Genomic DNA, 27,963 nt, shown 5'->3' with positions numbered 1-27,963 from the left:
CCTACATCCCATAAATGAATAAAAATAAAATTAACTATGCCAGAAATCAGTAACAAAGAAACAGAGACGAAGAGGATCTGCATGTAGGATTTTAAGGGGGGGAAAATGACAACGGTGGGTATCAGAAACAATTAATTATCCTCTCAGACTTTAGATGAAATAGCAATGAAAGGCTGAGGAAAAAACAGTAAAACAGAAACCTGGAGAGGCCGTGGATGGGCTAGTAACAGGCTGCACTTCTTCTGCAGTCTCTTCTTTAGGTATCTTGAAACCACAAGATGGGCAAAAGTTGAAAGCAGCTTCTATCTTCTGGCCACATTCTGGGCAGAATTTAAAGATCATCCTGAAAAGTTCGAAAGGGCAGAAAATTAGATTCACATTATCTGGAAAGGATGCAAAGAAAAAGTACATAACAATTAAAAGTTTCCCTAAAAGAATGAGGGGAAGATCAGAATTTTCAATTAAAAAATTGTGGAGAGCTGTTAAGACACAAAATGAGTTACCAGAAAAAGAGTCTGTAATAGCTATTAATGGTGAAGTGGATAAATACTTGAAATGATTTTTTTAAATCGATACGGCATATGGGACAGGGCAGGAGACATTGAACAGAATAGTGAGGTCTCCAAAGAGTCAGCACAGGCATAATGGACCAAATGACCTGCTTATAAAGTTCTGCAATTCCAGGCCTAGGGTATAATTTTACTTTCCATACAGTCCTTTTAAAAAAAATTCAGAGTACCCAATTATTTTTTCCCCCCCAACTAAGGGGCAATTTAGCGTGGGCAATCTACTTATCCAACACATCTTTGAGTTGTGGGGGTGAAACCCATGCAGACATGGGGAGAATGTGCAAACTCCACACAGTGATCCAGGACCAGCATTGGACCTGGGTCCTTAGCGCCATTGGCAGCAGTGCTAACCACTGCGTCACCATGCCGTCACTACTTTGCATCCAATCCTCATCTTCATTTTGATTGATATCAACCAAGTCTTAATCCTTCACACCATCACATGGATTCATTTGGTTTGTCATGAATATTGACAACATACTTTGTTCAAAAGCAGTGTTGAACAAAACCCTGATTCATCATTATCACTATTGACTATTCTATTTTGAAAAAAAAAATGTATTTGGATATTTTAAAAGCAGTATCACACTTAGGAATGTGAATTTTGCATTAATGCAGACAAAGGCTACAATCCTGTGCTTATCAGACAAGGATGAATCAAATTCCTTCAATGTTTTTAAAATTTGTAACAAGCACATATAAACATCTGCATTTTATAACACTTTATCCAGTTTTGGTTCCAGTTCCTACGCCTGCTAACTAAGTTTGTTAGCAAGGCATAAAAGGAATGGAATCTTCAGTTGTGATTAAGCAAATTTAAATACAACCATGTGATAGCTGGCCCTAGGAAACACTGCAGTAACTCTTGTACACATCAACTTACCATCCTTTATACAATCTTTCAATTTTAAACTATAAAAGTAACCTAAAATGAAATATAATATAGAATACAAGTAATTATTTTGGGAAAAATGGTTTTCTGTATCACTCAAAAGCCTACAGAATAAGAGATAGCATAGAGCAATTGGCCCAATTATACTATCAACAAAACAAAATATTTCAAGGCAGTTTGCAGACTGGAAGCAGGATGGAGCTCTGGAGGTCACTGATGGGTAAAGAAGCTTTTGAAGGTGGGAATAAATGTACTAAGACCTTGCGAAGAGGAATTAATTACTTATAATGGAGCTTGTAAGGGAAGGGTCCCTGAAACACATACAGTACATTGGAATTGGAAGAACACTTCCGGTTGCGGCGATGCGGAGCTAAGCCACACGATTCGGCAGCTCTCGCTATTACGGACTTTTGGGCTCTTTAGAGGAGCCTCAACCGGAATTTTTTGAAGACGTTCCGTGTGGGAGGGGAAGAATGAGGTCCCCCTTCACCTTTTATGGACCGGACCAGAAGCGAAACGGCCAAAAAAGCGGCATTGGAGCAGCGGGAGAAGCGAGGGAAGAAAAACAAAATGGCGGCGGCCGGGGATAAAGTGGAATGCGGGCCGGAGCTGCAAGAGTTCATCAAGCGCTGCTTCGAGGAGCTGCGGAAGGAGATGCTGGCGCCTATGCTGTCAGCGATTGAAGGACTAGGGATGACCCAGACGGCCCACGAGGTAAAGATTCAGGAGGTGCAGAAAAAAGTCAATGAGGACGAGATCTTGGGCCTGGCGGTGAGAGTGGAGGAGCACGAGGCTGCACAAGAGGTGGGCGGGAAGATTCGAAGACCTGGAGAACAGGTCGAGGAGAAAGAATCTGCGGATCCTGGGTCTCCCTGAAGGAGTGGAGGGGGCTAATGCCGGGGCATATGCGAGCACGATGCTCGAGTCGAAGATGGGTGCGGAGGCCCCTTCGAGGCCTTTGGAGCTGGATGGGGCACACCGGGTGCTGGCGAGGAGGCCCAAGGCTAACGAGCCGCCAAGGGCGATTGTGGTGAGGTTTCACCGTTTCACGGACAGAGAGAGGGTCTTGAAATGGGCCAAGAAAGAGGGGAGCAACAGGTGGGACAATGCGGAGATCCGAATATAGCCGGACTGGAGCACGGAGGTTGCAAAGAGGAGAGCGGGTTTCAACCGGACCAAGGCGGTGCTGCACCGGAAAGGAGTGAGATTCGGAATGCTGCAGCCAGCGCGACTGTGGGTCACATACAAGGGCCAACACTATTATTTCGAAACGCCTGAAGAGGCGTGGACCTTTATTCAAACCGAAAAGTTGGACTCAGACTGAGGGTTTGTGAGAGTGGGGGGATGTTTGATGGTTGTTGTATATAAGGTGTTAATCACGCGCAGGAAATGTTACATGGGCTGGGGGAGAGAGGGGGATGGCAATGGGAGAAAAGAGACAAGGCCGCGACAGGAGCTGCGCCAGAGGGGGCGGGGTAGGCTTAGGAAAGCGCGGGGGGGGGTTTTCCCGTGCTAGGGAAGAAAGGTGGGAGGGGGAATGGAGGAACACACACTGATTAGGAGATTCCCACACGGGGAGGTCAACGGGACGGCGCAGGAAGCCGGGGTCAGCTGACTTACGGGAGTGTTATGGGGGGAGCAAAAAAGCTACACACGGGTCTAGCCGGGGGGCCGGGGGGGAGCGAAGGGGGGGGAGGGGTGGAAGGGTTGCTGCTGCACTGGCCGAAGGGGAATGGGACAGAGAAGAGGTGGTTGGTGCGTGGGTCTCCCGTCTGGGGGACTGGAGGGTGAGGGCGGTGCGGACATGGGACTGGCCTAGAAAAGGAGATGGCTAGTCGGCAGGGGGGTGGGGTTGGGGGGGGGTGGGAGCCCCCCCAATCTGGCTGATAACATGGAATGTCAGGGGCCTGAATGGGCCGGTAAAGCGGGCCCGAGTGTTCGCGCACTTAAAGGGACTGAAGGCAGACGTGGTCATGCTCCAAGAGACACATTTGAAGGTGGCGGATCAGGTCAGGTTAAGAAAGGGGTGGGTAGGACAGGTATTCCATTCAGGGCTGGACGCGAAGAACAGAGGGGTGGCAATATTGGTGGGGAAGCGGGTGTCGTTTGAGGCCAAGAATATCGTAGTGGACAACGGAGGGCGATATGTGATGGTGAGCGGTAAGTTGCAGGAGAAGTGGGTGGTATTGGTAAATGCATTCCGGACCTGGAGGTAGGAAGCCGGATAATGGGTGGGGATTTTAATACGGTGTTGGACCCAGCACTGGATCGCTCTAGATCTAGGACCGGAAAGAGGCCGGCGGCGGCCAAGGTGCTTAGGGGGTTTATGGACCAGATGGGGGGAGTGGACCCGTGGAGGTTTGCCAGGCCACAGGCCAGGGAATTTTCTTTTTTCCCCCCCACGTGCACAAAGCCTACTCCCGGATAGATTTTTTTGTTCTGGGCAGGGCGCTGATCCCGAAAGTGGAGGGAACGGAGTATTCGGCCATAGCCATTTCAGATCACGCCCCGCACTGGGTGGAACTGGAGTTGGGAGAGGAGAGGGACCAACGCCCGCTGTGGCGGTTGGATGTGGGACTGCTGGCAGATGAGGTGGTGTGTGGGAGGGTGAGGGGGTGCATCGAAAGGTACTTGGAGGTCAACGACAACGGGGAGGTGCGGGGTGGTGGTGGTATGGGAGGCGCTGAAGGCGGTGATATGGGGAGAGCTAATCTCCATCAGGGCTCATCGGGAGAAGATAGAGGGCATGGAAAGGGGGAGGTTAGTAGGGGAGATTTTAAGAGTGGACAGGAGATACGCAGAGGCCCCTGAGCAGGGATTACTTGGGGAAAGGCAACGTCTCCAGACGGAGTTTGATCTGTTGACCACGGGGAAGGCAGAGGCACAGTGGAGGAAAGTGCAGGGGGCGACCTACGAGTATGGGGAGAAGGCGAGTCGTAAGAGGATGGCAGCGAGGGAAATAGGTGGAGTCAAGGATGGAAGGGGAGCTACGGTGCGGACGAAAATAAATGAGGCATTCAAGGCCTTCTATGAGGAGCTGTACAGATCCCCGCCCCCAGCGGGGGAAGAGGGGATGAGACGATTCCTAGTCCAACTGAGATTCCCGAGGGTGGAGAGGCAAGAGGTGGCTGGTTTGGGGGCACCAATTGGGTTGGAGGAGCTGAGCAAGGGTTTGGGGAGTATGCTGGCAGGGAAGGTCCCGGGACCGGATGGGTTCCCAGTGGAGTTCTACAGGAAGTACGTAGACCTGTTGGCCCCGCTGCTAGTGAGGACCTTTAATGAGGCAAGGGAGGGAGTGACCCTGCCCCCGTCAATGTCGTAGGCGACGATTTCTTTGATCCTAAAGCGGGACAAGGACCCACTGCAATGTGGATCGTATAGGCCGATCTCGCTTCTCAACGTGGATGCTAAGTTGCTGGCAAAAGTGCTGGCTACGAGGATCGAGGACTGTGTCCCGGGGGTGATTCACGAGGACCAGGCGGGATTTGTAAAGGGCAGGCAACTAAACACCAATGTGCGGCGGCTCCTAAACGTGATAATGATGCCATCGGTGCAGGGAGTGGCGGAGATAGTGGCAGCTATGGACGCAGAGAAGGCCTTTGACCGAGTAGAGTGGGAGTACCTCTGGGAAGTGCTGCGTAGGTTTGGGTTCGGGGTAGGGTTTATCAATTGGGTTAAGCTCCTTTACAGAGCCCCGGTGGCGAGTGTGGTTACGAATCGGCGGAGGGCGGAGTATTTTCGACTGTATCGTGGGACGAGGCAGGGGTGCCCCCTGCCCCCCCTGTTGTTTGCATTGGCGATTGAACCCTTGGCCATATCATTGAGGGAGTCTAGGAAATTGAGGGAGGTGGTCCGAGGGAGAGAGGAGCATCGAGTGTCACTTTATGCGGACGACCTGTTGCTGTATGTGGCGGATCCAGTGGAGGGGATGGTGGAGACTCTAAGGGAGATTGGGGATTTTTCGGGCTATAAGCTTAATGTAGGGAAGAGTGAGCTTTTTGTAGTACAGGCAGGGGACCAAGAAAGGGGGATAGGCGATCTACCGCTGAGGAGGGCGGAGGGGAGCTTTCGGTACCTGGGGATCCAGATAGCCAGGAGTTGGGGGGGCCCTACATAAACTGAATCTGATGAGACTAGTGGAGCAGATGGAGGAGGACTTCAAAAGATGGGACATGTTACCGCTCTCGCTAGCGAGTAGAGTGCAGTCAGTCAAAATGGTGGTTCCTCTTTGTGTTTCAGTGCCTTCCCATCGTGATCACCAAGGCCTTTTTTAAGAGGGTAGGCAGGAACATTATGGGGTTTGTGTGGGCGAATAAGACCCCGAGGGTAAGGAGAGGGTTTTTGGAGCGCAGTAGGGACCGAGGAGGGTTGGCGCTGCCGAATCTAGGGAGCTACTACTGGGCAGCAAATGTGTCGATGATCCGTAAGTGGGTGATGGAGGGAGAGGGGGCGGCATGGAAGAGGTTGGAGATGGCGTCCTGCAAAGGAACGAGCCTGGGGGCGCTGGTGACGACACTGCTGCCGCTCTCGCCGTTAAGGTACACCACGAGTCCGGTGGTGGCTGCCACGCTAAAGATCTAGGGCCAGTGGAGACGGCACAGGGGTGCAATGGGAGCCTTGGTGTGGTCTCTGATCAGGGGTAACCACCGGTTTGTCCCGGGGAGGATGGACAGGGGGGGGGGGGGGGTTTCAGAGCTGGCATCGGGCGGGGATTAGAAGAATGGGGGACCTGTTCATTGATGGGACGTTTGCGAGCCTAGGGGCACTAGAGGAGAAGTTTGGGATACCCCCGGGAAATGCTTTCAGATACATGCAGGTTGAGGGATTTTGTGAGGCGGCAGCTGAGGGAATTCCCGTTGCTCCCGGCACAGGAAATTCAAGACAGGGTGATCGCGGGCGTATGGGTGGGAGAGGGCAAGGTGTCGGCAATATACCAGGAGACAAAAGAAGAGGGGGAGGCGTTGGTAGAGGAGCTGAAGGGTAAATGGGAGGAGGAGCTGGGGGAGGAGATTGAGGAGGGGCTATGGGCTGATGCCCTAGGTAGGGTTAATTCCTCCTCCTCGTGTGCCAGGCTCAGCCTGATACAATTTAAGGTGGTTCACAGAGCGCACTTGACGGGGGCGAGGTTGAGTAGGTTTTTTGGGGTAGAGGACAGATGTGGGAGGTGCTCAGGAAGTCCGGCGAATCATGGCCATATGTTTTAGTCATGCCCGGGGTTCTGGAGGGGAGTGGCAGGAACAATATCTAAGGTGGTGAAAGTCCGGGTCAAGCCAAGCTGGGGGCTAGCAATATCTGGAGTAGCGGACGAGCCGGGAGTGCAGGAGGCGAAAGAGGCCGGCATTCTGGCCTTTGCGTCCCTAGTAGCCCGGCGAAGGATCTTGCTAATGTGGAAGGAGGCGAAGCCCCCCAGTGTGGAGGCCTGGATAAACGACATGGCTGGGTTCATTAAGCTGGAGAGGATAAAGTTTGCCTTGAGAGCGTCTGCGCAGGGGTTCTACAGGCGGTGGCAACCGTTCCTAGACTATCTCGCGGAGCGTTAGATGAAGGTCGATCAGCAGCAGCAACCCGGGGGGGGGGGGGGGGGGGGGGGGGGGGGGTCTGCCTCGGGGGTATTTGAGCAAGAGAACACATGAAAGAACTGGAAAATTGGGATGTCCGGGAGGAATCCAGTGTACAAAGCTCTGTAACATATCGTTTTACCATGTTTATATCTTGCTATGTGCGTTTTCTTTCTATTTTGTTATGGGGAGGGGGGTTTGTTTGTAAGGGTGAAAAATTGTGTTTAAAAAAACTTTAATAAATATATTTAAACAAAAAGGAATTGGAAGAACTGGGAATGCAATCTGAAATGTAGGTTACAAAATTAAAATCTGTCACACCTGCTTTCTGGGCACTGTATTCCCTTTGAAATACAAAGTGGCATTCACAACAAATGTACACACTGCTGGCAAATATTGATGACAGCATTAGAGCACACAGCGAGTGTACAAAGGAAACATACAATGGAGGTATACAGAGTAGACAGATCATAACATCAATAAACTAATGTTGATTTGGTGCAAGCACAGTTTGGGCCTCAATGCTAATGCGTTTTAAAAAATGCAAAGTTTAACAAGTATTCAGTAGCAGGAAGGAGTCCCCACCAACATTACTTAAAAGGATCATGAACTACTTTCAGGTGGGCTGCTGAGTGATTTCTACTGATGCTGTTTGGTGAAGCAAGATCATATACAGTTCAACTTCAGTGACAAATATTGACAGAAGCCAATCAGTTCTGACACAGAACTATTTATTTTTCAGTGGCCGGAACTTTGCTAGGATAAGATCCCATCAGTCTATCTCCTATACATATAAACAGATAGTGACTCACTCGCCTCAAAAATAACCAGTTATACCACAATCATTTTAAATGGTAATAAACTACGTTAATATTTGAACTGAACTAGTTTATTTTTACTGCAGATCACGAGTAAAATTACCAGCAGACCTTTTATGAACAAAGTAATCTGATATAAATTTTTGTTCTCAAAGAGATAATCGAGAGCAGGCTGCTCTATCCTGTGCTCCATGTTATGATTTTTGGTGAACTCCTTCAGCAAGGTCATTACTACATTATCTACTACAATGGAGGGGTTGGCTTGGTTTTTGTCATCCAGTCGCAAAGTTTACAGCAATTATAATAACCTTTATTGTCACAAGTAGGCTTACATTAACACTGCAATGAAGTTATGGTGAAAAGCCCCTAGTCGGCATATTCCAGCACCTGTTTGGGTACACAGGGAGAATTCAGAATATCCAATTCACCTAACAGCACATTTTTCGGGGTTTGTGGGAGGAAACCGAGCAACTGGTGGAAATCCACGCAGACACAGGGAGAACGTGCAGACTCCGCACCGTGACCCAAGCCGGGAATCGAACCTGGGACCCTGGAGCTGTGAAACAACAGTGCTAACCACTGCACCACCCGTAGGTGTGACAGGTGCTGAAAGACTTTGCCCGATTTCATCAACATTGCAAAGTAGCTGTCCCCAGACATGTGCACTAGTCGTCATTCCCTGAGAATACAGCATGACAGAGACGAGGAGAGGACTTGCTTAGCAGAGTAAGCTGTTAGAAGAGGATTGAGGAAGGGAGAAGGGCTCTCAGGAGGCCGTATCTGACCAGGGTGCTCAGAAAGCAATTCTCCACCTGAATCTCAGAAAGAAACTGAACTCAAGGGGGGAGCAGGACCTCCAACTGTATACATGTGGATAAAGCTGGGTACAATCCCTTACCACCAAGCTGTAGGATCCCCACCTGAAACCTGTTGAATTACTGTAAAAACCAAACACCACTGTAAAGTTATAAATGTAAATTAGTATCTGTGCCCATCACGGTTATTCTGATGAGGATCTCAAATATTGCTGTTCCTATATTTTATTATTGTTGTTGTTGCATTGTTTTTTACATGCAAAGCTAAGTTTTTTTTGTATCTAACTCCAAACACCAATAAAAATATATTTTTAAAGTTGTGCATTCTTAAGCAACTCTAAATATGCAGTCATTTATGTTTTGAGTTTCCTGCTTTTCGTTGCGTAAAACACTCTTAAAAGACCTTGCAATAAAATAAATGAGATATGCGGGTCCAGTTCGTACTTTTTAAAATTAGAAAAAAGACAAATCTATCGTGTGGGGCTAAATAAAGATAAATGGGATCTTTTTACTGACATTACTTCTGGATTCCTGCGGCGTGGCAAATTGGAGGACCGAAACTGAGAGGATGTAGCGCCGAATGGAATAAATCCAGCTCCAGGCTTCAGCAACATTGGGCCGTAAGTGACATATTGTGGGGTCGGTTAATAGGGCCTGGGGCGGGGGTCAGTGGGCAAGAGCAGCCGTTCACCTACCTTATAGCGCCACCTTCCCCGTAATCGCTGGCTTCAGGGCCTTTCCGAGCCGGTGTGGGAGGCCTCGATGTGGGAGGCCCGGGGAGAGGCGGTGACTGACGCTGCCTTAACCGCTGGGAGGAGCCGCCCGCTCGGCTCCGCAGACGCCTCTCGCGCTCCAGGTTTGCGCGTGAACCAGGCCCGACCGCCACGCGCGCTCCCTCGTCAACCGTCCTGAGAGGAGGAGGGGGCTCTCTCCTTTAAATTTAAAACTAGGTGGAGATCATCCAACCAAAAAATAATCCTCACAGAAATGCCCATAACTATAATAGGAAACTTTAAAAACAAAGAAAACTTAGCAAATTAAAAAACAATGTTTGTCCAATGCCCTCCATACCTTCCTGATGCCCACTGGCCATGGAAGGCCTCCAGCCAGTCCGCAGAGACTGCTTGCTCCTTCTGTTTCCAGATTGGGCTACTGGGATGCGGACAGGACTGTGACAGAGAGGCAGGCAGCCAGACCTCCCTGCTGGGTCACTGTCTGTGAGGAGTCTGCACGTTCTCCCCGTGTCTGCGTGGGTTTCCTCCGGGTGCTCCGGTTTCCTCCCACAGTCCAAAGACGTGAAGATTAGGTGGATTGGCCATGCTAAATTGCCCTTAGTCTCCAAAATTGCCCTTAGTGTTTGGTGGGGTTACTGGGTTAAGGGAATAGGGTGGACGTGTGGGCTTGGGTAGGGTGCTCTATCCGAGAGCCGGTGCAGACTCGATGGGCCGAATGGCCTCCTTCTGCACTGTAAATTCTGTGTAAAAAAAAAATAGGAGCTGGAGTTGGCCATTCAGCCTGCTCTGCCGCTCAACAAGATTATATGGCAGATTTCCAACTCCACTTTCCTGCCTGTCCCCATAACCCTGGAGTGCTGCCTTGTAGATCTGTCTAACTGAGCCTTGAATATATTCAATGACCCAGCCTCCACTGCTCTGAGTCAGAGTTCGAAAAATTATCGTCTCTGAGAGAAGAAATTCCTCCCAATCTCTATCATAAATGGGAGATCCCTAATTTTGAAACTGTGGCCCCTAGTTTTAGATTTTTACCCGTGGGGGAACATCGTCCTCGTATCTATCCTCTCAAACCCCCCTCAGAATCTTGCTTGTTAGGCTTAACCTTTACTTGTAAAACAATGAATCAACCAAGGGAACCTCCTCTGAACTGCATCCAAAGTAAGTATCCCTCCTTGGGTGGAATTCTCTGGTCATGCCAGTCAACTGGAAATTCCTGCCTGAGGTCAATGGACCTTTATGTGGTCCGCATCCCGCACGTGGCAATTTTGCGGTGGGCGGGGTGGAAGAATCTAGCTCCTTAATTAGGGAAACCAAAACTGTTGTGATGAATGTAGGAATTTCAGAAATATCCTATTATATGTAGCTAGTGCAGTAAGGGTTAAAATCCTGGGTTAATGTGAGTATGTGACTGTTGCAGTATAGGCAGCATGGTAGCACAGTGGTTAGCACTGTGGCATCACAGCGCCAGGGTCTCGGGTTCGATTCCCGGCTAGGTCACTGTGGGTGCTCTGGTTTCCTCCCACAAGTCCCGAAAGACGTGCTGTTAGGTAATTTGGAAATTTCTCTCTTTCCAATCTGTCTATTTTTAAAAACATTTTTTATTCGTAGTTTTTTTCAAATATGTACATAACAAAAGCGGGCAAACAACAACAATTAAACATGCACAATTGCCCCTATCCCCTATACCATCCCTCCACCCCCTCTTATACCCTGCCTCCCAACCCAAACAGAACATAACCTCCGCCCCCCCTCACTGACATGATACTGTACCTTAAAGAAGTCAATGAACAGGCCCCACCTTGTGGAGAACCCTCCTCTGCCCTTCTTATGACAAACTTGTTTTTGTCTACATGGAAGAGATCTGCAAAGTGCTCACCCGTGCCCCCCGCGTTTGGTGGGTCCAAGTTCCGCCAGCACAATAAGATCTGCCTCTGGACTATCAGGGAAGCAAAGGCTACCACATCAGCCTCTCTCCCCATCTGCACTCCGGATTGTCTAACACCCCACTAATTGCCACCCATGAGCTCAGCATCACCTCCACTCCTAAGATCTTCGACGTCATGTTCGCAAACTCTTTCCAGAACCCCTCCAACTTTGGATATGCCCAAAACCTATAGAAATGGTTCGCTGGATTCCCTGCACACCACGCACACCTATCATCCACCGCTGGAAAAAATGACTCATCCTAGACCCCGTCTTATCAGCCCTATGCACCACCTTAAACTGTATGAGACTCAGTCTTGCACACGACGAAGACAAGTTTATCCTTGCAATGCCTCAGTTCACACCCCAGCTTGTAACGCTCCCCAACTCCTCCTCCCACTTGCGCCAGACCTCCTCCACTGGAGCACCCTGCCTCAACACAAATTCCCTCCAAAATATCTGACACCTTGCCCTCGCCTATCTCATCCTCGGAGAGAAGCTTGTCCTGTAGTGCTGGAGGTGGCAGCTGCGGGAACGAACCAAATTCTTCCCTCAAGAAGTCCCTCACCTGCAGGTACCTGAACCCATTCCCCCTTCGGCAGCAAGTACACCTCCTCGAGCTCCTCCAATTCCATGAACTTACTCCCCACAAACAGGTCCCCAAAATACTCTTCCCCCCCCCCAATGCCCACACCCCTGAAGCCTTGCATCCAGCACCACCAGAATAACGTTGTGGTTGCCATAAATCGACGATCAGAGACATGCCTTCCATCCTACAGTACTGCCGACATTGCTTTCATACCCTCAATGCTGATACCACCACTGGGCTTGTGGAGTACCTGGACGACGAGAACGGAAGAGGTGCCAACAATAGCACCCTCAGCCTGGTCCCTTTACACAAAGCCACCTTCATCCATTCCCACACTAACCTCTCCTCCACCACCCACTTCCGTACCATAGCTATGTTCGCCGCCCAATAGTAATTCTGTAAATTGAACTCCCCCAGGCCTGTTTCCAGATCTCTTTCCAGAAACACCCTCCTGGCCCGAGAAACCTTACCTGCTCATACAAACCCTAGTAGCATCTTATTCACCCTACTAAAAAACAACTTGGGCACGAAAATCGGGAGATTCTGAAACACAAACAAAAACTTCGGAAGCACTGTCATCTTTACCGTCTGGAGCCTCCAAGCCAACGGTAAAGGCAACACATCCCACCTCCTAAAGTCCTCTTTCATTCCCTCCACCAATTTTGCCAGATTTAACTTATGCAGCTGGGCCCAGCTCTGCGCCACATGTATCACAGGATACCGAAAGCCCTCCCCTACCAACCAAAACAACAACCTCTGTAAACTCCACCACCATCCCCTGGCGTTGATCAGTAATGCCTCACATTTCTCCATATCGAGCTTGTACCCTGAAAAAAGACTGATCCTGTCAAAACTTTCAACCAGGTTTGCAACTTATAACAGGAGGTCATCAGTGTATAAAGAGACTAGGTGCTCCATACGCGCCTCTCAATGCCCTTCCACCCCCTCGAAGCCCCAAGTGCCATTGCCAATTGTTTAATTGTTAGGGCAAAGAGCAAAGCGGGGAGCAGACATCCCTGCCTCAACGCCAATGCAACACAAAATACTCCAAATTCCAAATACTCCTCACACTCGCTTTAGGAGCCCTATACAACAATTTCACCCAGTACCTGGCCAAACCCGAACCACCTCAACATCTCAAATAAGTACGGCCACTCCACATCATCAAACGCCTTCTCCGCATCCATAGAAACAACCACCTTCTCCCTATACTCATACAATGCCCCTCTAGCCCTTTGCAGCTGTCCCACCGCCTCCCCATCAACACTAGCCCAAACTCCATTTGGGGCTTCTGCCTCGCCTTCAGCAGCGCCTCCAATCAGTCTTTCAATAAGAACTCTATTCAAGTGTACAGCAGGTAACCCTGTGTCCGCTGGTAGAATTTAAAAGTGGATTTTAACCTGAGATGAGTTTTGCTTGTTAGCAATTAGTAGTGAGTTTTTCATTTATTTTTATTTATTATTAAGCATTGTTTAACTGGTAATTGTAAACTATTGTCTTTATGATATTAAGTTAGTAATAAAGTTTGTTTTAATATACCATGGGCGGGATTCTCCGACCCCCCAGCAGGTCGGAGAATCGCCGGGGGACGACGTAAATCCCGCCAGGCCGCCCCGCGATATTCTCCGGCACCCCAAAAATCCCGTCGACGTGAATCGCGCCATGCGCCACGGAGAATGTCAAGGACTGGCGCGGCGCAACAGGCCCCGGGGCCGAAGTCCCGCCGACGTGACCACGGGTCACGCCAGCGTAATTCAAACCACCTATTTAACAGCGTCAACCAGTCCTGCTGGTTGACGCCGGCCAGCGCGGAGGTAGGGGTCGGCGTGGGGCGGCTGCCGGAGAAGTGACGGCACGGCCACAAGTGGTGGGGGAGGTCACAGGAGCCGTTGGAGTGTGCGTGCCGGGAGAGGGGGGGAGGGGCTTGGGGGAGAAGGAGGGTTGGGGAGGGTGCCTGATGGAGAGGGTGCATGCCGGGGAGGAGAGGGGGGTCCGGGGAGGGCGAGTGATGGAGAGGGTGCCTGCCGGGGAGGAAAGGGGGGGTCCGGGGAGGGCGAGTGATGGAGAGGGTGCATGCCGGGGAGTAGAGGGGGGGTCCGGGGAGGGCGGGTGATGGAGAGGGTGCATGCCTGGGCGGAGGGGGTGGGGGGGGGTGTTGGGGAGGGTGCGTGCCGGGGAGGAGTGGGGGGGCCGGGGGGGCGAGTGATGGAGAGGGTGCATGCCTGGGAGGAGAGGCGGGGGGTTGGGGAAGATGCGTGCCTGAGAGGTTGGGGAGGTGCGTGCCGGGGAGGTTGGGGAGGATGCTGCTGGGTGGGGCTGGGGAGGTCAAGTGATGGAGAGGGTGCATGCCTTGGAGGAGAGGAGGGGGTTTTGGGAGGGTGCGTGCCGGGGAGGAGAGTGTTGGAGAGGGTGTGTGTGCCGGGGAGGAGAGGGATGGGGTTGGGGAGGGCGAGTGATGGAGAGGGTGCATGCCCGGGCGGAGGGGGTGGGGGGGTGTTGGGGAGGGTGCATGCCGGGGAGGAGAGGCGGGGGGTTGGGGAGGGTGTGTGCCGGGGAGGGGGGGGGGGTTGGGGAGAGTGTGTGCTGGGGAGGAGGAGGGGGGAGGGGGTTGGGGAGGGTGGGTGCCGGGGAGGAGAGGGAGGGGGCCGGGGAGGGCGAGTGATGGAGAGGGTGCGTGCCGGGGAGGAGAGGGGAAGGTTGGGGAGGGTGCGTGCCGGGGAGGGGGGGGGGGGGGGGGGGGTGGGGGGGCAGGGGGTGCGTGCCGGGGAGGGCGAGTGATGGAGAGGGTGCGTGCCGGGGAGGAGATGGGAAGGTTGGGGAGGGTGCGTGCCGGGGAGGAGGTGGGGGGGGGGGGGGGCTTGCCGGGGAGGAGAAGGTTGGGGAGGGCGAGTGATGGAGAGGGTGCGTCCCAGGGAGGAGAGTGGGGGTGGGTGGGGAGGGTGCGTGCAGGGGAGGAGAGTGGGGGTGTGTGGGGTGGGTGCGGGCAGGGGAGGAGGGGGGTGTTGGGGATGGTGCGTGCCGGGGGGGGTTGGGGAGGATGCGAGCTGAGGGGGGGGGGGTGTGGGGGGGCGAGGGGGCGGGGAGGGCAAGTGATGGAGAGGGTGCATGCCTTGGAGGAGAGGAGGGGGTTTGTGGAGGGTGCGTTCCGGGAAGGAGGTGGGGGGTGTTGGGGAGGGTGCGTGCCGGGGAGGAGGGGGGGAGTTTGGGGAGGGTGCGTGCTGGTGAGGAGTGGGGGAGGTTGGGGAGGATGCGTGCCGGGGAGGAGGGGGGGGGAGGTTGGGGAGGTTGGGTGCCGGGAAGGAGAGGGTTGGGGAGGGTGCCGGGGAGGAGGTGGTGGTGGTGCCACGGAGACGGAGACACCTAATGAGGTCCCGTGTGTACCGGCCCCGCTCGTCGTACTGGGACCTCATGAACCGGGCATGCAGGAGGAGACTCCGGATGAGCCAGGAAACCGTGGCACACATCTGCCACCTGATGGCACACCTGGCACCACGTGGCACTGGGGGAGGACACCATCTCTCCGTGGCCGTCAAGGTTACGGTGGCCTTGAACCTCTATGCCACGGGGTCGTTCCAGGCACCGAGTGGGGACCTGTCCGGCATCTCGCAGGCATCGGTGCACTGGTGCATCCGTGCAGTGACAGACGCCCTATATGCCATTTCGGACCGCTACATCCAGTTCCCTATGCATCGGGCCAGCCAGGATGCCCGGGCAGCGGGCTTCGCTGCCGTGGCCAGGATGCCCATGGTCCAGGGGGCGCTCAATGGGATGCACGTCGCCGTGTGGCCACCTGCGGATAACATGAATAGGAAGGGGACCTAGTCCATGAACGTGCAGGTGGTCTGTGACCACCGCATGAGGATCCTGCACGTCTGCGCCCGGTATCCCCCTTGAGCCCCCCATTGTTATGGGTGAGGCGTTTTCAGAACCCCAAATGTATCATGGAGTTCAACCAACCTCCCCCTTTGATGTATTTGTTGCTTTTCCTAGCACACGGCTTGTTCCCTAGGTGTGGGATTACAATTATGGACACGTGGGTTTTTAAACACAAAACAATATTTATTCCATGAACTCAACTTAACATCTTAAATAAACATTGGATCTCTTACCACCACTTACTTCAAAGATAACTCAGAAAATATTGCAACAGTAAATAATTCCTCAAAATGTTCCTTCAAACTTCCAAGAGACTTAACACCTTTAAACAGAATCACATCAGTTTAAAGGCTTCACTATTGTGAGTTTCAATCACCCAAATGATCCAGAGATAGTCTTTCATGGCAGAGATCCAGCTCACTGCAAACTCAGACAATCCCAAACTCTTTTCAAACTGCAAAACTCCAAAATGGCAGACCTAATACCCAGCTCCACCCACACTCTGACATCACTGTATTTTCTTAAAGGTACATTGCGTAAACATCCATTTCCTAAAGGCACTCTCACATGACAATCTCAAATGCGCAATAAAGAGGGCTAAAAGGGGTCATGAAATATCTTTGGCTAACAGAGTTAAGGAAAATCCCAAAGCCTTTTGTTCGTATATAAGGAGCAAGAGGGTAACTGGAGAAAGGATTGGCCCACTCAAAGACAAAAGAGGGAATTTATGCGTGGAGTCAGAGGAAATGGGTGAGATTCTTAATGAGTACTTTGCATCGGTATTCACCAAGGAGAGGGACATGGCGGATGTTGAGGCTAGGGGTGGATGCTTAAATACTCTAGGTCAAGTCGGCATAAGGAAGGGGAAGTTATGGGTATTCTAAAAGGCATTAAGGCGGTCAAGTCCCCAGGTCCGGATGGGATCTATCCCAGGTTACTGAGGGAAGTGAGAGATGAAATAGTTGGGGCTTTAATAGATATCTTTGCAGCATCCATGAGCATGGGTGAGGTCCCGGAGGACTGGAGAATTGCTAATGTTGTCCCTTTGTTTAAGAAGGGTAGCAGGGATAATCTAGGGAATTATAGACCTGTGAGCTTGATGTCAGTGGTAGGCAAACTGTTGGAGAAGATACTGAGGGATAGGATCTATTCACATTTGGAAGAAAATAGACTTATCAGTGATAAGCAGCATGGTTTTGTGCAGGGAAAGTCATGTCTTACAAACCTAATAGAATTCTTTGAGGAAGTGACAAAGTTAATTGATGAGGGAAGGGCTGTAGATGTCATATACATGGACTTCAGTAAGGCGTTTGATAAAGTTTCCCATGGCAGGTTGATGGAAAAAGTGAAGTTGTATGGGGTTCAGGGTGTACTAGCTAGATGGATAAAGAACTGTCTGGGCAACAGGAGACAGAGAGTAGTGGTGGAAGGGAGTGTCGCAAAATGGAGAAGGGTGACTAGTGGTGTTCCACAGGGATCCGTGCTCGGACCACTGTTGTTTGTGATATACATAAATGATCTGGATGAAGGTATCGGTGGTCTGATTAGCAATTTTGCAGATGATACTAAGATTGGTGGAGTTGCAGATAGCGAGGAGGACTGTCAGAGAATACAGCAAAATATAGATAGATGGGAGAGTTGAGCAGAGAAACTGCAGATAGAGTTCAATCCAGGCAAATGCGAGGTGATGCATTTTGGAAGATCTAATTCAAGAGCGGACTATACGGTCAATGGAAGAGTCCTGGGGAAAATTGATGTACAGAGAGATCTGGGAGTTCAGGTCCATTGTGCCCTGAAGGTGGCAACGCAGGTCGATAGAGTGGTCAAGAAGGCATACAGCATGCTTGCCTTCATCGGACGGGGTATTGAGTACAAGAGTCAGCAGGTCATGTTACACTTTTATAGGACTTTGGTTAGGCCACATTTGGAATACTGCGTGCAGTTCTGGTCGCCAAATTACCAGAAGGATGTGGATGCTTTAGAGAGGGTGCAGAGGAGGTTCACCAGGATGTTGCCTGGTATGGAGCGTGCTAGCTATGAAGAAAGGTTGAGTAGATTAGGATTGTTTTCGTTGGAAAGGCGGAGGTTGAGGGGGGACCTGATTGAGGTCTACAAAATTATGAGAGGTATGGACAGGGTGGATAGCAACAAGCTTTTTCCAAGAGAGGGGGTGTCAATTACAAGGGGTCACGATTTCAAGGTGAGAGGTGGAAAGTTTAAGGGAGATGTGCGTGGAAAGTTTTTTACGCAGAGGGTGGTGGGTACCTGGAACGCTTTGCCAGCAGAGGTGGTAGAGGCGGGCATGATAGCATCATTCAAGATGCATCTAGACAGATATATGAACAGGCGGGGAACAGAGGGAAGTAGATCCTTGGAAAATAGGTGACAGGTTTAGATAAACAATCTGGATCGGCGCAGGCTGGGAGGGCTGAAGGGCCTGTTCCTGTGCTGTAATTTTCTTTATTCTTTGATCTTTGTTCTAGTGTTCTGCCTGGTGATTGGTTGTGTTCTGTCCTGTGTGTTAATTGGCTGTACTGGGTGTCTGTCACTGCCTGTCTGTATCTCATTATGTACATGAGTGCATATCATGACAGAAACTTCACCAACATCAACGAGGGGAGAATTCTAAATGTGGGGGAAGATTTGGCAGGGAAGTTCACTAATCATATGAAAATTAATTAAAATGTATTGAAATGAAAGGATGGGAACCTCATTACCTCATCGACAAGGCGTGGGGAAAATTGGAAAATGAGAACTCGCTGGCAAGAATCACGTTTTCCCATTCCTGCGAGAGTTTGTAACCACACCACCATTCCCGCTCGTGGTGGACGCAGGTGCAAATTTGTGCCCAAAGTCTCTCCCAATCTGCCTTATTTGTTCCCTATATCTTGAAACTTTAATCAAATCACTCTTTAAACTTCTAAATTATAATTTGTTAAATCTCCTTTCATCTTTTTTATTAATTTAGAGTACCCAATTCTTTTTTTTTCCAATTAAGGGGCAATTTAGTGTGGCCAATCCATCTACCTGTGCATCTTTTGAGTTGTGGGTGTGAGACCCACACAGACCGGGGAGAATGTGCAAACTCCACACGGACAGTGACCCAGGGCCGGGAACGAACCCAGATCCTCGATGCCATGAGGCAATAGTGCTAACCACTGCGCAACCGTGCCGCCCATAAATCTCTCCTCATTATTTAACTTCACGAGTCCAGCTGTCATTCTGGTAAATCCAGGCTGCATTTCCTCCAAGATCAACAGATCCTTTCTAAGCTGTGATGTTGAGAACTGTTCACAGTTCTCCAGTTGTGATGGAGCTAGGTATTTGGATAGCTGAAGAATTACTTTTATTCCCATTGTATTCTATTCCTCCAGATATAAAGGCCAAAATTCCATTTGCTTTTCTGATCAAGATCGTATTGAATATGGAGCAGGCTCAACTCCTGCTCCTGTTGCTTGCATTTTCTGTATCTTTTCATGCCCTTTTAATGATCCATGTACCTGGACCCTCTTTGGACCTATTACAGAATAATATGATGCCCTTTGGATTTAGATATTATACCCATATCCACATTTCCTTATCATTACCATTGCCCTACCTGTTACAATTCCCAACACTTCAGGGCCATCTTGGAGTCTCTCAATACTTAAATTTTAATATTCTGAACACTATTGTGAATAACTGGGGATAAAAATGATTGGGACATTAATGCAGCAGTTCAACAATGCAGCTCACCACCACCTTCTCAAAGGCAATAAGAGATTAGGAATAAATACTGGCCTAGCCACTGATGCCCAGATCCCATGAATGTCAATAACATTCTCTATTAATTTTCTTTGAATACTTTTGTTTAATAATTACAAAACTATTGGAGGTGCGGGATTCCAGTGAAATTGTAAGAGGTAGGTAGGTCACGTGTCAAAACCTAATAATAATAGCTGATTGTCACAAGTAGGCGTCAATGAAGTTACTAGTGAAAAGCCCCTAGTTGCCACATTCCGGCACCTGTTCGGGGAGGCCGGTATGGGAACCTATTACCTCCAGTAATTGGTCCAACTAGAGTTGGCAACCCTACTTTCTATATAGCTCAATGTTTTCTTTTCAGTAGAATTTTATTCTTTTAATTGCCATAAACAAGGGCATTTTGAATGATTAGGTACTTGTTGATTCTGAATAATGGAGATTGGACTGTCTGCAAGGAGAAGAGAAAGGCCTCAGGCCAGATGGAAAAATGCAGCAGAACTGGAAGAGGAATGGGTAACTGACAGGATGTGATGGAGAACGGACAACCAGTGTTGTGGTGACCTGTAGTAAAATGGGAAAGTCGAAAGAAGAAGATACAAGTTGATACCAACAACCTGAATATGGTGACTCGTGGTTCTCAAACTATGTTGCTGAAAAGTGTTTTGAATGGTGTTTTATAGCCCAGATAACATTTGTGGCATTTTTGCAAGTCTCTGCAAGTCTTTATTTGTTATCCCAATGGCAGTCTATGGTTGAATAATTTGTGGTAGTTTTATTTTAAAGCCTTTAAAAGATTTAAAAATCTTTCGAAAAAGTTTTATCCACGATTGTGTAATGAAGCACAGGTCACATCAGTCACTTTTATATATTCCAGTGCAATTTTCCCAGATCAACATCCCATCCTTCAAAAAACCTCAGCTCAACCAAAATTCTGCTGCCCGTATCCTGCCCCACATTACATCCCACTTGTCCATCTTGCTTTCGCTAACCTATATTGGCTCCTGGCCCCCAATATATTGTTTGATTTGAAACATGGAACTTTCCCACAATTATTACCTCTGCACATCTTCTCAGCTAGTGCTAACAGACACCAGTGCACCTCCACACGAGTAGACTACAACACATCTCATATTTTTAGGGCTGCCAAACCCTGGGCTTCCACACATCACCACAGGCAGACCCTTGTAATTACTTCCTAACCCCAAAGTTCATTTAATTCTCCAGTGCAACCAATCCCACATTTCAACCTTACTTCAGAACCAACCCCCAGTGTCTAACATCTTGCAGAACTGCTTTTACTTACTACAATATCCAATCCCATTACTGCGATGGTCCACAGTATACCTCCAGTCTATTTCATTGTGTTTCTGGGATGTGAAAAAGGCAAAGGAAAAAAAATTATATGTTTTGGCAGAAGAATGTTGTAATTAAGGTTTCAAGGAAAAATGGAAGTTTTGGGATACAAATCATCAGGTAAAAATGTAATTTGATTTATTGTAATTTGATTTATTCAGTCGCTGCAAATCCATGGCCCAGAAAATAAAACATCATGGGAGAAAAAATTGATACCCCCTGAAAATGGGCACAGCGATTGGGATTGTCAAGAAGCAGAGGTAGTTTTGAGTGCTCTATAATTGTATTGGTAATATTAAAAATAAGGCACAGGTTTAAGTGGGTTTAATTTAGTGTTTCTGTGTAGGAAGGGTATAATTCTAATTAGATTCATGTCAAACAAAGGTGTTTGCATACATGGGGTTTTTTAGTTTCAGTTCAGTTCAAACTATGACTATATTGTGCTGAGAGAGTTTACAATGTGAAAAAAACACGAGCTTGGGGAAAGAATGAAATGTTGCTCCGCAACTAGGGGCCAGTTTTGGAGAGATAGACCTTGTGAATGTTTCTTACCTGAATTTGTAGTAGATGGAACTAGGAAGCTAGAGAGAGAACAGTTCTATCAGGTCTGCCAGCAGCAGAAGCAGGACAAGGGAGCTGCAGAAAAGCAGACTTCCCAAAAAGAGCTTCAGAAACTAAAGGACAGCTAGTTATGGAATGAAAAGAGATGCTCCTGCATGTTTGGAGTCAAAGAAACAGATGAAGTTAAAGACAGAACTAAAAAAATCAAACAACTGGGTGAAATGGGCTAGCAACAAGTCAGAGACACAGATCTGAAAATAACATACGTTTTGGTGTCCTTATTTCCAGAATTTGAAACAATCGCATTCTGTTGGGGGATGCATGTGGTAATTCAAGACGAAGGGGAATGCAGAAAGGAGATTTAGAAAAACTAGAAGTAGATCCTTGCTAAAACACCTGAGAGAAAAGCCTTGTTTGAAAGGATAATTGGAAAACATGGAGGTGGATCCTTGATTAAAACACCTGAGGGAAAGCATTGTTTGAAAGCAGATTTTACAGCACTTTTATTTGACAGTGGAGTTTGGAACACCTGTGTGGCAATCATCTGGGGGAACTTGAGGAGCAATCCACAGAAGTTTACTTGGATGCGCCTGCCACTTAATAATAATAATAATAATAATAATAGCTTATTGTCACAAGTAGGCTTCAATGAAGTTACTGTGAAAAACTCCTAGTCGCCACATTCCGGCGCCTGTTCAGGGAGGCCGGTACGGGAATTGAACCCGCGCTGCTGGCATTGTTCTGCATTACAAGCCAGCGGTGTAGCCCACTGTGCTAAACCAGTCCCTGCTTGATTTCAGAGTGGAGTGTGTCTGGCCACAGTCAGCCTGTGAGTTTGAAGGAACTATGTGTTTACTGAGAACATTATAGCATGAGATATATCCAAAGATGTGCAGGTTAGGTGGATTGGCCATGCTAAATTGCCCCTTAGTATCCAAAGACCTGCAGGCTATGTGGATTGGCCACAATCAATTTGCAGAGCGAGGGGATCAGGCGGGGGAGTGGGCCTAGATTAAGGGGAATTATGAGTTTGAGCTGGAGGATGGATGCAAGGGTTCAGGGATGGGAAGCGAGGGGCATTAAGGAAATGAAGGATTTGCTTCTGGGAGGCCGCTTTGTGAGTTTGGAGGAGTTGGGTGAAAAGTTTGGACTGGCGGGGGCAAAACCTTTAGGTATATGCAGGTGCGGGACTTTGTGAGGAAGGTCTTCCCAACGTTCCTGAAAGCGCCTTGTTGTTGGAGGCAGTGCTGTCGCAGGAGGTTTTGGCAATTTACGGGAGGGTCTTGGAGGAGGATGTGGTGACTATGGAAGGGATTAAGGTGCAGTGGGAGGAAGAGTTGGGAATGGTGTTTGGTGAGGGTCTGTAGTGTTAGGTGCTGTGGCGAGTAAATGCCTCGACTTTGTGCACGAGGCTGGGACTGATACAGCTGAAGGTAGTGTATAGGGCGCACCTCACAAAGGCTAACTGTTCGAAGGGGTGGAGGATGTCTGTGACTGGTGTGGGAGGGGCCCTGCGAATCATGTGCATATGTTTTGGTCCTGTCCAAAGCTGGAAAGGTTTTGGAAGACGGTATGCAGCACCATCTCGGGGTTCTACATGTGGACATGGAGCCCGGTCTCCTAGAAGCCATATTTGGGGTGTCAGATCGGTCAGAGCTGCAGGTGGGAGCGGGGCAGATGTTTTAGCCTTTGCCTCGCTGATTGCTCATAGGCGGGTCTTGTTCGGGTGATGGTCAGCTTCTCACCCTGTGCCTCGGCGTGGCGGGGGGACCTGCTGGAGTTTCTGACCCTGGAAAAGGTGAAGCTTGCTTTCTGAGTTGGGGGGGGGGGGGGGGGCACGAGTGGGGTTTGTTCATCATGCATTTCTGGGAGTTGGTTCCGGTGACTGTTGAGGGGGGGGGTGCGTTGGGTGGACTGGGGGTGTTTGTGGGATTGTTTTGTATTGTAAAAATGTTGAAAATTTGTTGAATAAAAATATTCTAAAAAAAGAATATGCACCCTAACGTCTACATCAACTTCAAGTAAACATGTTTCAGAGGTTCAGCATCTGACTGGGACCCAGCTGTGTTGTCGGATCCAGCAGACCTGGGACTGCTGCCTTGCCTGGGTATTACTGCCTCCATCTGATGTGCATCTGCAACTGTGAGGTGCTCACCAGAATGTGCCCCAGAGGCCTGACTACTAACATTTCCCACCACGGTTCATGTCCCTGTGCTGGTGGAGGGCGGGGATGACAGTGTGACGCATTTATAGTTGCATCCTTGGAGCTCTCTGAAGTGGCCTCATGGGAGGCAGGGGTGGGAACTACCCCGGATTGGCCAGCACCGTCAGCCGGAGGTCCTGCAGGATAATGAAGACGTGGTCAGTGGGAGGGATGGGTCAGTCTGAATGGCATTAACAATTCATGTTTGATGGGTCCTCTGGGTGGTCCCGGTGGATCCTCACCTCTGCAGCATGCGCCGACCTCCATGTTGGTGACTGCTCTGTCTGTTTGGCATCAATTCAGCATTACATGCTAGTTGACGTCATGAGGTAAGGTAAAGTTGCCATAGTCCCAGATGACTATAGGCTGCTTTCCCCTTTGAGGGGGAGAGCTGACTGGTGATGATTTAACCTGAGGATCACCACACCTCAGGCGAGAGATAAGGTTGAGAAGCCTACTCTAAGTACTTACAACTAATGCTCCCTGTATATGTCCAATGACCTCAGCAATATGGTGTTCTGCGTGGCTCGCACCAGAGTGTACACATTTGTTGAAGACTCTTATTCTGGAGCCAGATTTTGTGCCCCCGGTGATTCGTAGAATTTTAAAATTTGCAATGCAGAAAGATTTAGTTTTCACCTGTGTTTTATTCACATAAGTCAACCACCGTGGATTTTGGTCTGTTGTGTATTGTTTCTGAGGCTCAGTGGCATTTAGCACTCTCAGTCATGTCACATATTACCCTATATCTCTTCAGAGAATAGTTCAATGCAGTGATGTAACAATTACGCCCCCTTCTGACCCACACTGAACATCCAGGTTTTTCTATGCTACATGAGTTCTGATCTCTACAAAGGAAGATTAAGCAACCACAGTGATATGAGGTTCAATACGAATCACAATATAAGAACATATAGAGGAACAGTTATAATGAATTTCACTTACTTCAATCCATATAATTTGTACAAGATAATGCACATTGAAATGCATTAGTGGTCATCCTACTTGATTCAAACAAAACCCCATTGTGTTCTTTAGCCCAGGAACCAGCTCTTTTCTCTTTGCGGTCTTCTGTCTTCAGCCTGCCCCTGTTTTTAATCAAAACCGACAACTCATCCACCCAAGGGCAGGATCCACCGGCCGATGATAATGTCCCCTGAAGAGATCAACTGAACTGAGCTATCACATCAACAGTTAATGTGAACAAACACTAGAATGTTAAACTATCTATTATTGTCTCCAGCATATCTCCAGAATTCTACATTCTAACCATAATCCATGTTAAAGTTTACAGTATATGTTATGACTGATGGGCGGCAGTAAGCTCTCTTAACAAAATAGAAAAGTATTGCAGGAAACCTGTTGTTTTAAACCTGGTAATGTGTAACGAGACAGGATTAATTAACGACCCCATAGTAATGTCCTCTTGGTAAGAATGATAACATTAAAAATAAAGATTAACATAAAGCTAGTCTCAGTAATGATAACCATGAAACTATCATTGTTAGTTCACTAATGTCCTTTAGGGAAGAAATGCTGCCATCCTTACCTGAACTGGCTTACATGTGACTCCAAACCCACAGCAATGTGGTTGATCTTAATTGTCCTCTGAAATGTTCAGTTGAAGGGCAATTGGGGATGAGCTACCTCATACGCTGCAGGAAAGGATGTCTTGAAGCGTGGGACATTAGTGAGACCATGCAGACGCTGCGACAATGGATGAACGGACATTGTGCGCAAATCGGCAGGCAGGAATGTTCCCTCCCAATCGGGGAACACTTCAGCAGTCAAGGGCATTCAGCCTCTGATCTTCGGGTAAGCATTCTCCAAGGCGGCCTTCAGGACGCGAGACAACGCAGAATCGCCAAGCAGAAACTTAAAGCCAAGTTCTGCACACATGAGTACAGACTCAACCGGGACCTTGGATTCATGTTGCATTACATTCATGCCCCACCATCTGGCCTGGGCTTGCGGAATCCTACCAACTGCCCTGGCTTGAGACAATTCACACCTCTTTAACCTGTGATTATCCCTCTCTCCAGTTGCTCCGTCTGGACCTGTAGACTTAATTACCTACAAAGACTTGCATTCAAAGTATCGTATTGCATCTTTGACTTTGTCTATATATATGTTTCTGGAACCCACCTCTTCATTCACCTGAGGAAGGAGCAGTGCTCCGAAAGCTAGTGATTTGAAACAAACCTGTTGGACTTTAACCTGGTGTTGTAAGACTTCTTACCATGTCAGATAAAGTTAGTGAAGGCAAAATATCAAATTCATGCTTATCATGGTGCTTTTCCTCTCCACCACCTCTCTTGATCCCAATATTGTTCGACTGCTTGCTTGCCATGTTGTCTTGGATGTGCTGCAATTTCTTCTGGTTAAATGTTGATAACACTATAGCCACCATCTTCAGTCCTGGCCACAAACTTTGTACCGTCAATTATGATTCCATTCCCTTCACTGGACACTGTCTCAAGCAGAACCATCCTGTTGTAACCTTGGTACTCTAAATTAGGTTTCCAATTTCATATCCTCTCCATTACCAAGATTCAATATTATGTTGCTCTATTTATTTATCTCGGTGAACCACAAGCCTTTCACTTATATCGATCAAATGACCACACAACCAGTTAGTTAGTTCAAAAGATGGTTTATTTACATACACAAGAGTTATCTCAACATGCAAACACAATATCTACTACGAATTAAACTACACCTATCAGCTACAATAAGCTATACTTAAATTCAGGGCGACCGGCACTGTGCAAATGGATAAAGGCCTTTATCTGGATTTCACTTGGCTGGTTCGAAGAAAGTGGCTTTGTCTCTGCTGGGCTCATCCGTCAGGTAGCGATTGTTGGTCTAGAACTTAACTGGCTGTTCCTGCTGCAATTGGGTAGGCACAGGCCGGATCCAAGAGAGACAGAACACATGGCTGCGCTCTCTTTTATCCCCCTGGGATTTTGCGCTCTTTGGGGTGGTCCTTAACCTTGGAGTGGTCCTTAACCTTGGACCCAATAGTTTGACAGGGCTCTGATCACTCTCTTCGGTTTCGGCCAATAAAGGGGCGGGTGCCTTAGTAGCTGGGCGGGTCCTTAGCGGTCATTAACCTTGGCAGTTGTGCTTTCTGAGCAAGGGAATCGCGCCGATCAGCCAGTGGCTGTACCGGTTGCTTGATTGGAGTTCTATTGTCCTGGGAAAATGGGCCATTGAAAGTAAACAGGCGGGGGTTTCGGTCAGGTCTGGTTACCTGTGTTTTAGATACACATAGGCTGTGTATCCGTCTGAGTCCTGGGTTGGCCATAATTCCCATGATCTTTTGCAGGCAGCCATCTTAGATGGCTACAATTACCACCTCTGTAACATCACTGGCCTTCACCACAACCTCAAGCCACTTGCTGCTGAAGCTCACATCCGTGTTTTGACTTCCAGACTTGACTACTTCACTTCACTATCCCAATACAACACCCTTATTCAATAAAGGAGGGAGGCGCAACTTCCGGGTGCGGCTATGCAGAGCTAGGTCGCACATTCGGCAGCTCCTGCTTGGAACGGACTTTTGGGCTCTTTTACAGGGCCCCCACGGCATTTGTTTGACATTTCCCGGTGTGGGAAGAAGGCGGCAATATTCCCCCGACAGTGTCCCCCAGGAAGGGTATGTCTCTTGGTTGCCAGACACACGCAGAAACAGTGAAATATTTGGCTGCAACTACAGGATAAACAGGGCCTCTTCCAGCATGCAGGCGGGGGAAGGGCAAGCTTAAAGCTGCAAGCTGACCTGAGGGCCTGTATCAAAGGTGAATTCTAGCAGCAGAGGGAACAACTGTGAAAAGACCTCATCAAGGCCACTGAAGGGACTTCCGGTTGCGGTGATGCCTAGCTAGCCGCACGCTTCGGCGGCTCCAGCTCCGACGGACCTTCGGGCTCTTTTAAGAGCCCCAACGGGGAATTTTTCGACGACGCAACCCGGTGTGGGGCGTGTGAGAAGGGAGTCCCCCCCAAACGAAGGAGGAAAAAACCGGCGGCGGCGGCTGCAGCGCGAGGAATCGTCGACCAAAGGGTCAGAAAGAGAGAAGTACAAGATGGCGGCGGAGAAAGCGCAGGCGACATGGGGGCCTGAGCATGAAATTGTGAGACGGTGCGTGGAGCTGCTGAAGAGGGAGGTGCTGACCCCGTTGCTACAGGCAATTGAGGGGCTCAAGGAGACATTAAAGACCCAGGAGACAGAGCTCCGTGTGGTGGAGCAGAAGGTGACAGATATTGAGGACGAGATCCTGGGCCTGGCGGTTAAGACACAGACGCACGAGGCACTTCATAAAAAGTGT

At 49.0% G+C, this 27,963-nt stretch overlaps 1 protein-coding gene across 3 annotated transcripts in view; it reads right to left on the bottom strand.

The window, feature by feature from the left end:
• vrk3 (VRK serine/threonine kinase 3) overlaps nucleotides 1-9,742 on the bottom strand; it is a 69,029-nt gene extending 59,287 nt beyond the window's left edge. The window contains exons 1-2 of one of the 3 annotated variants that reach the window (XM_072518309.1): nucleotides 9,724-9,742; nucleotides 201-343 (exon numbers count right to left, since the gene is read on the bottom strand). In XM_072518309.1, the coding sequence (XP_072374410.1) occupies nucleotides 201-342 (142 nt within the window). In that variant the 5' untranslated portion in view covers nucleotide 343; nucleotides 9,724-9,742. Of the gene's footprint in view, nucleotides 1-200; nucleotides 344-9,168; nucleotides 9,282-9,347; nucleotides 9,524-9,723 lie in introns of those variants that run through there. The other 2 variants (XM_072518308.1, XM_072518307.1) reach the window with 2 other exon arrangements.
• Between the last annotated feature and the right edge of the window lie 18,221 nt (nucleotides 9,743-27,963).

The sequence above is a fragment of the Scyliorhinus torazame genome, chromosome 10 (genome assembly GCF_047496885.1).
Source record: "Scyliorhinus torazame isolate Kashiwa2021f chromosome 10, sScyTor2.1, whole genome shotgun sequence".
In the NCBI taxonomy this organism is placed as follows: Eukaryota; Metazoa; Chordata; class Chondrichthyes; order Carcharhiniformes; family Scyliorhinidae; genus Scyliorhinus; species Scyliorhinus torazame.
The sequence above is the reverse complement of the archived record's forward strand: the minus strand, read 5'-3'. Positions and strand labels throughout refer to the sequence as shown.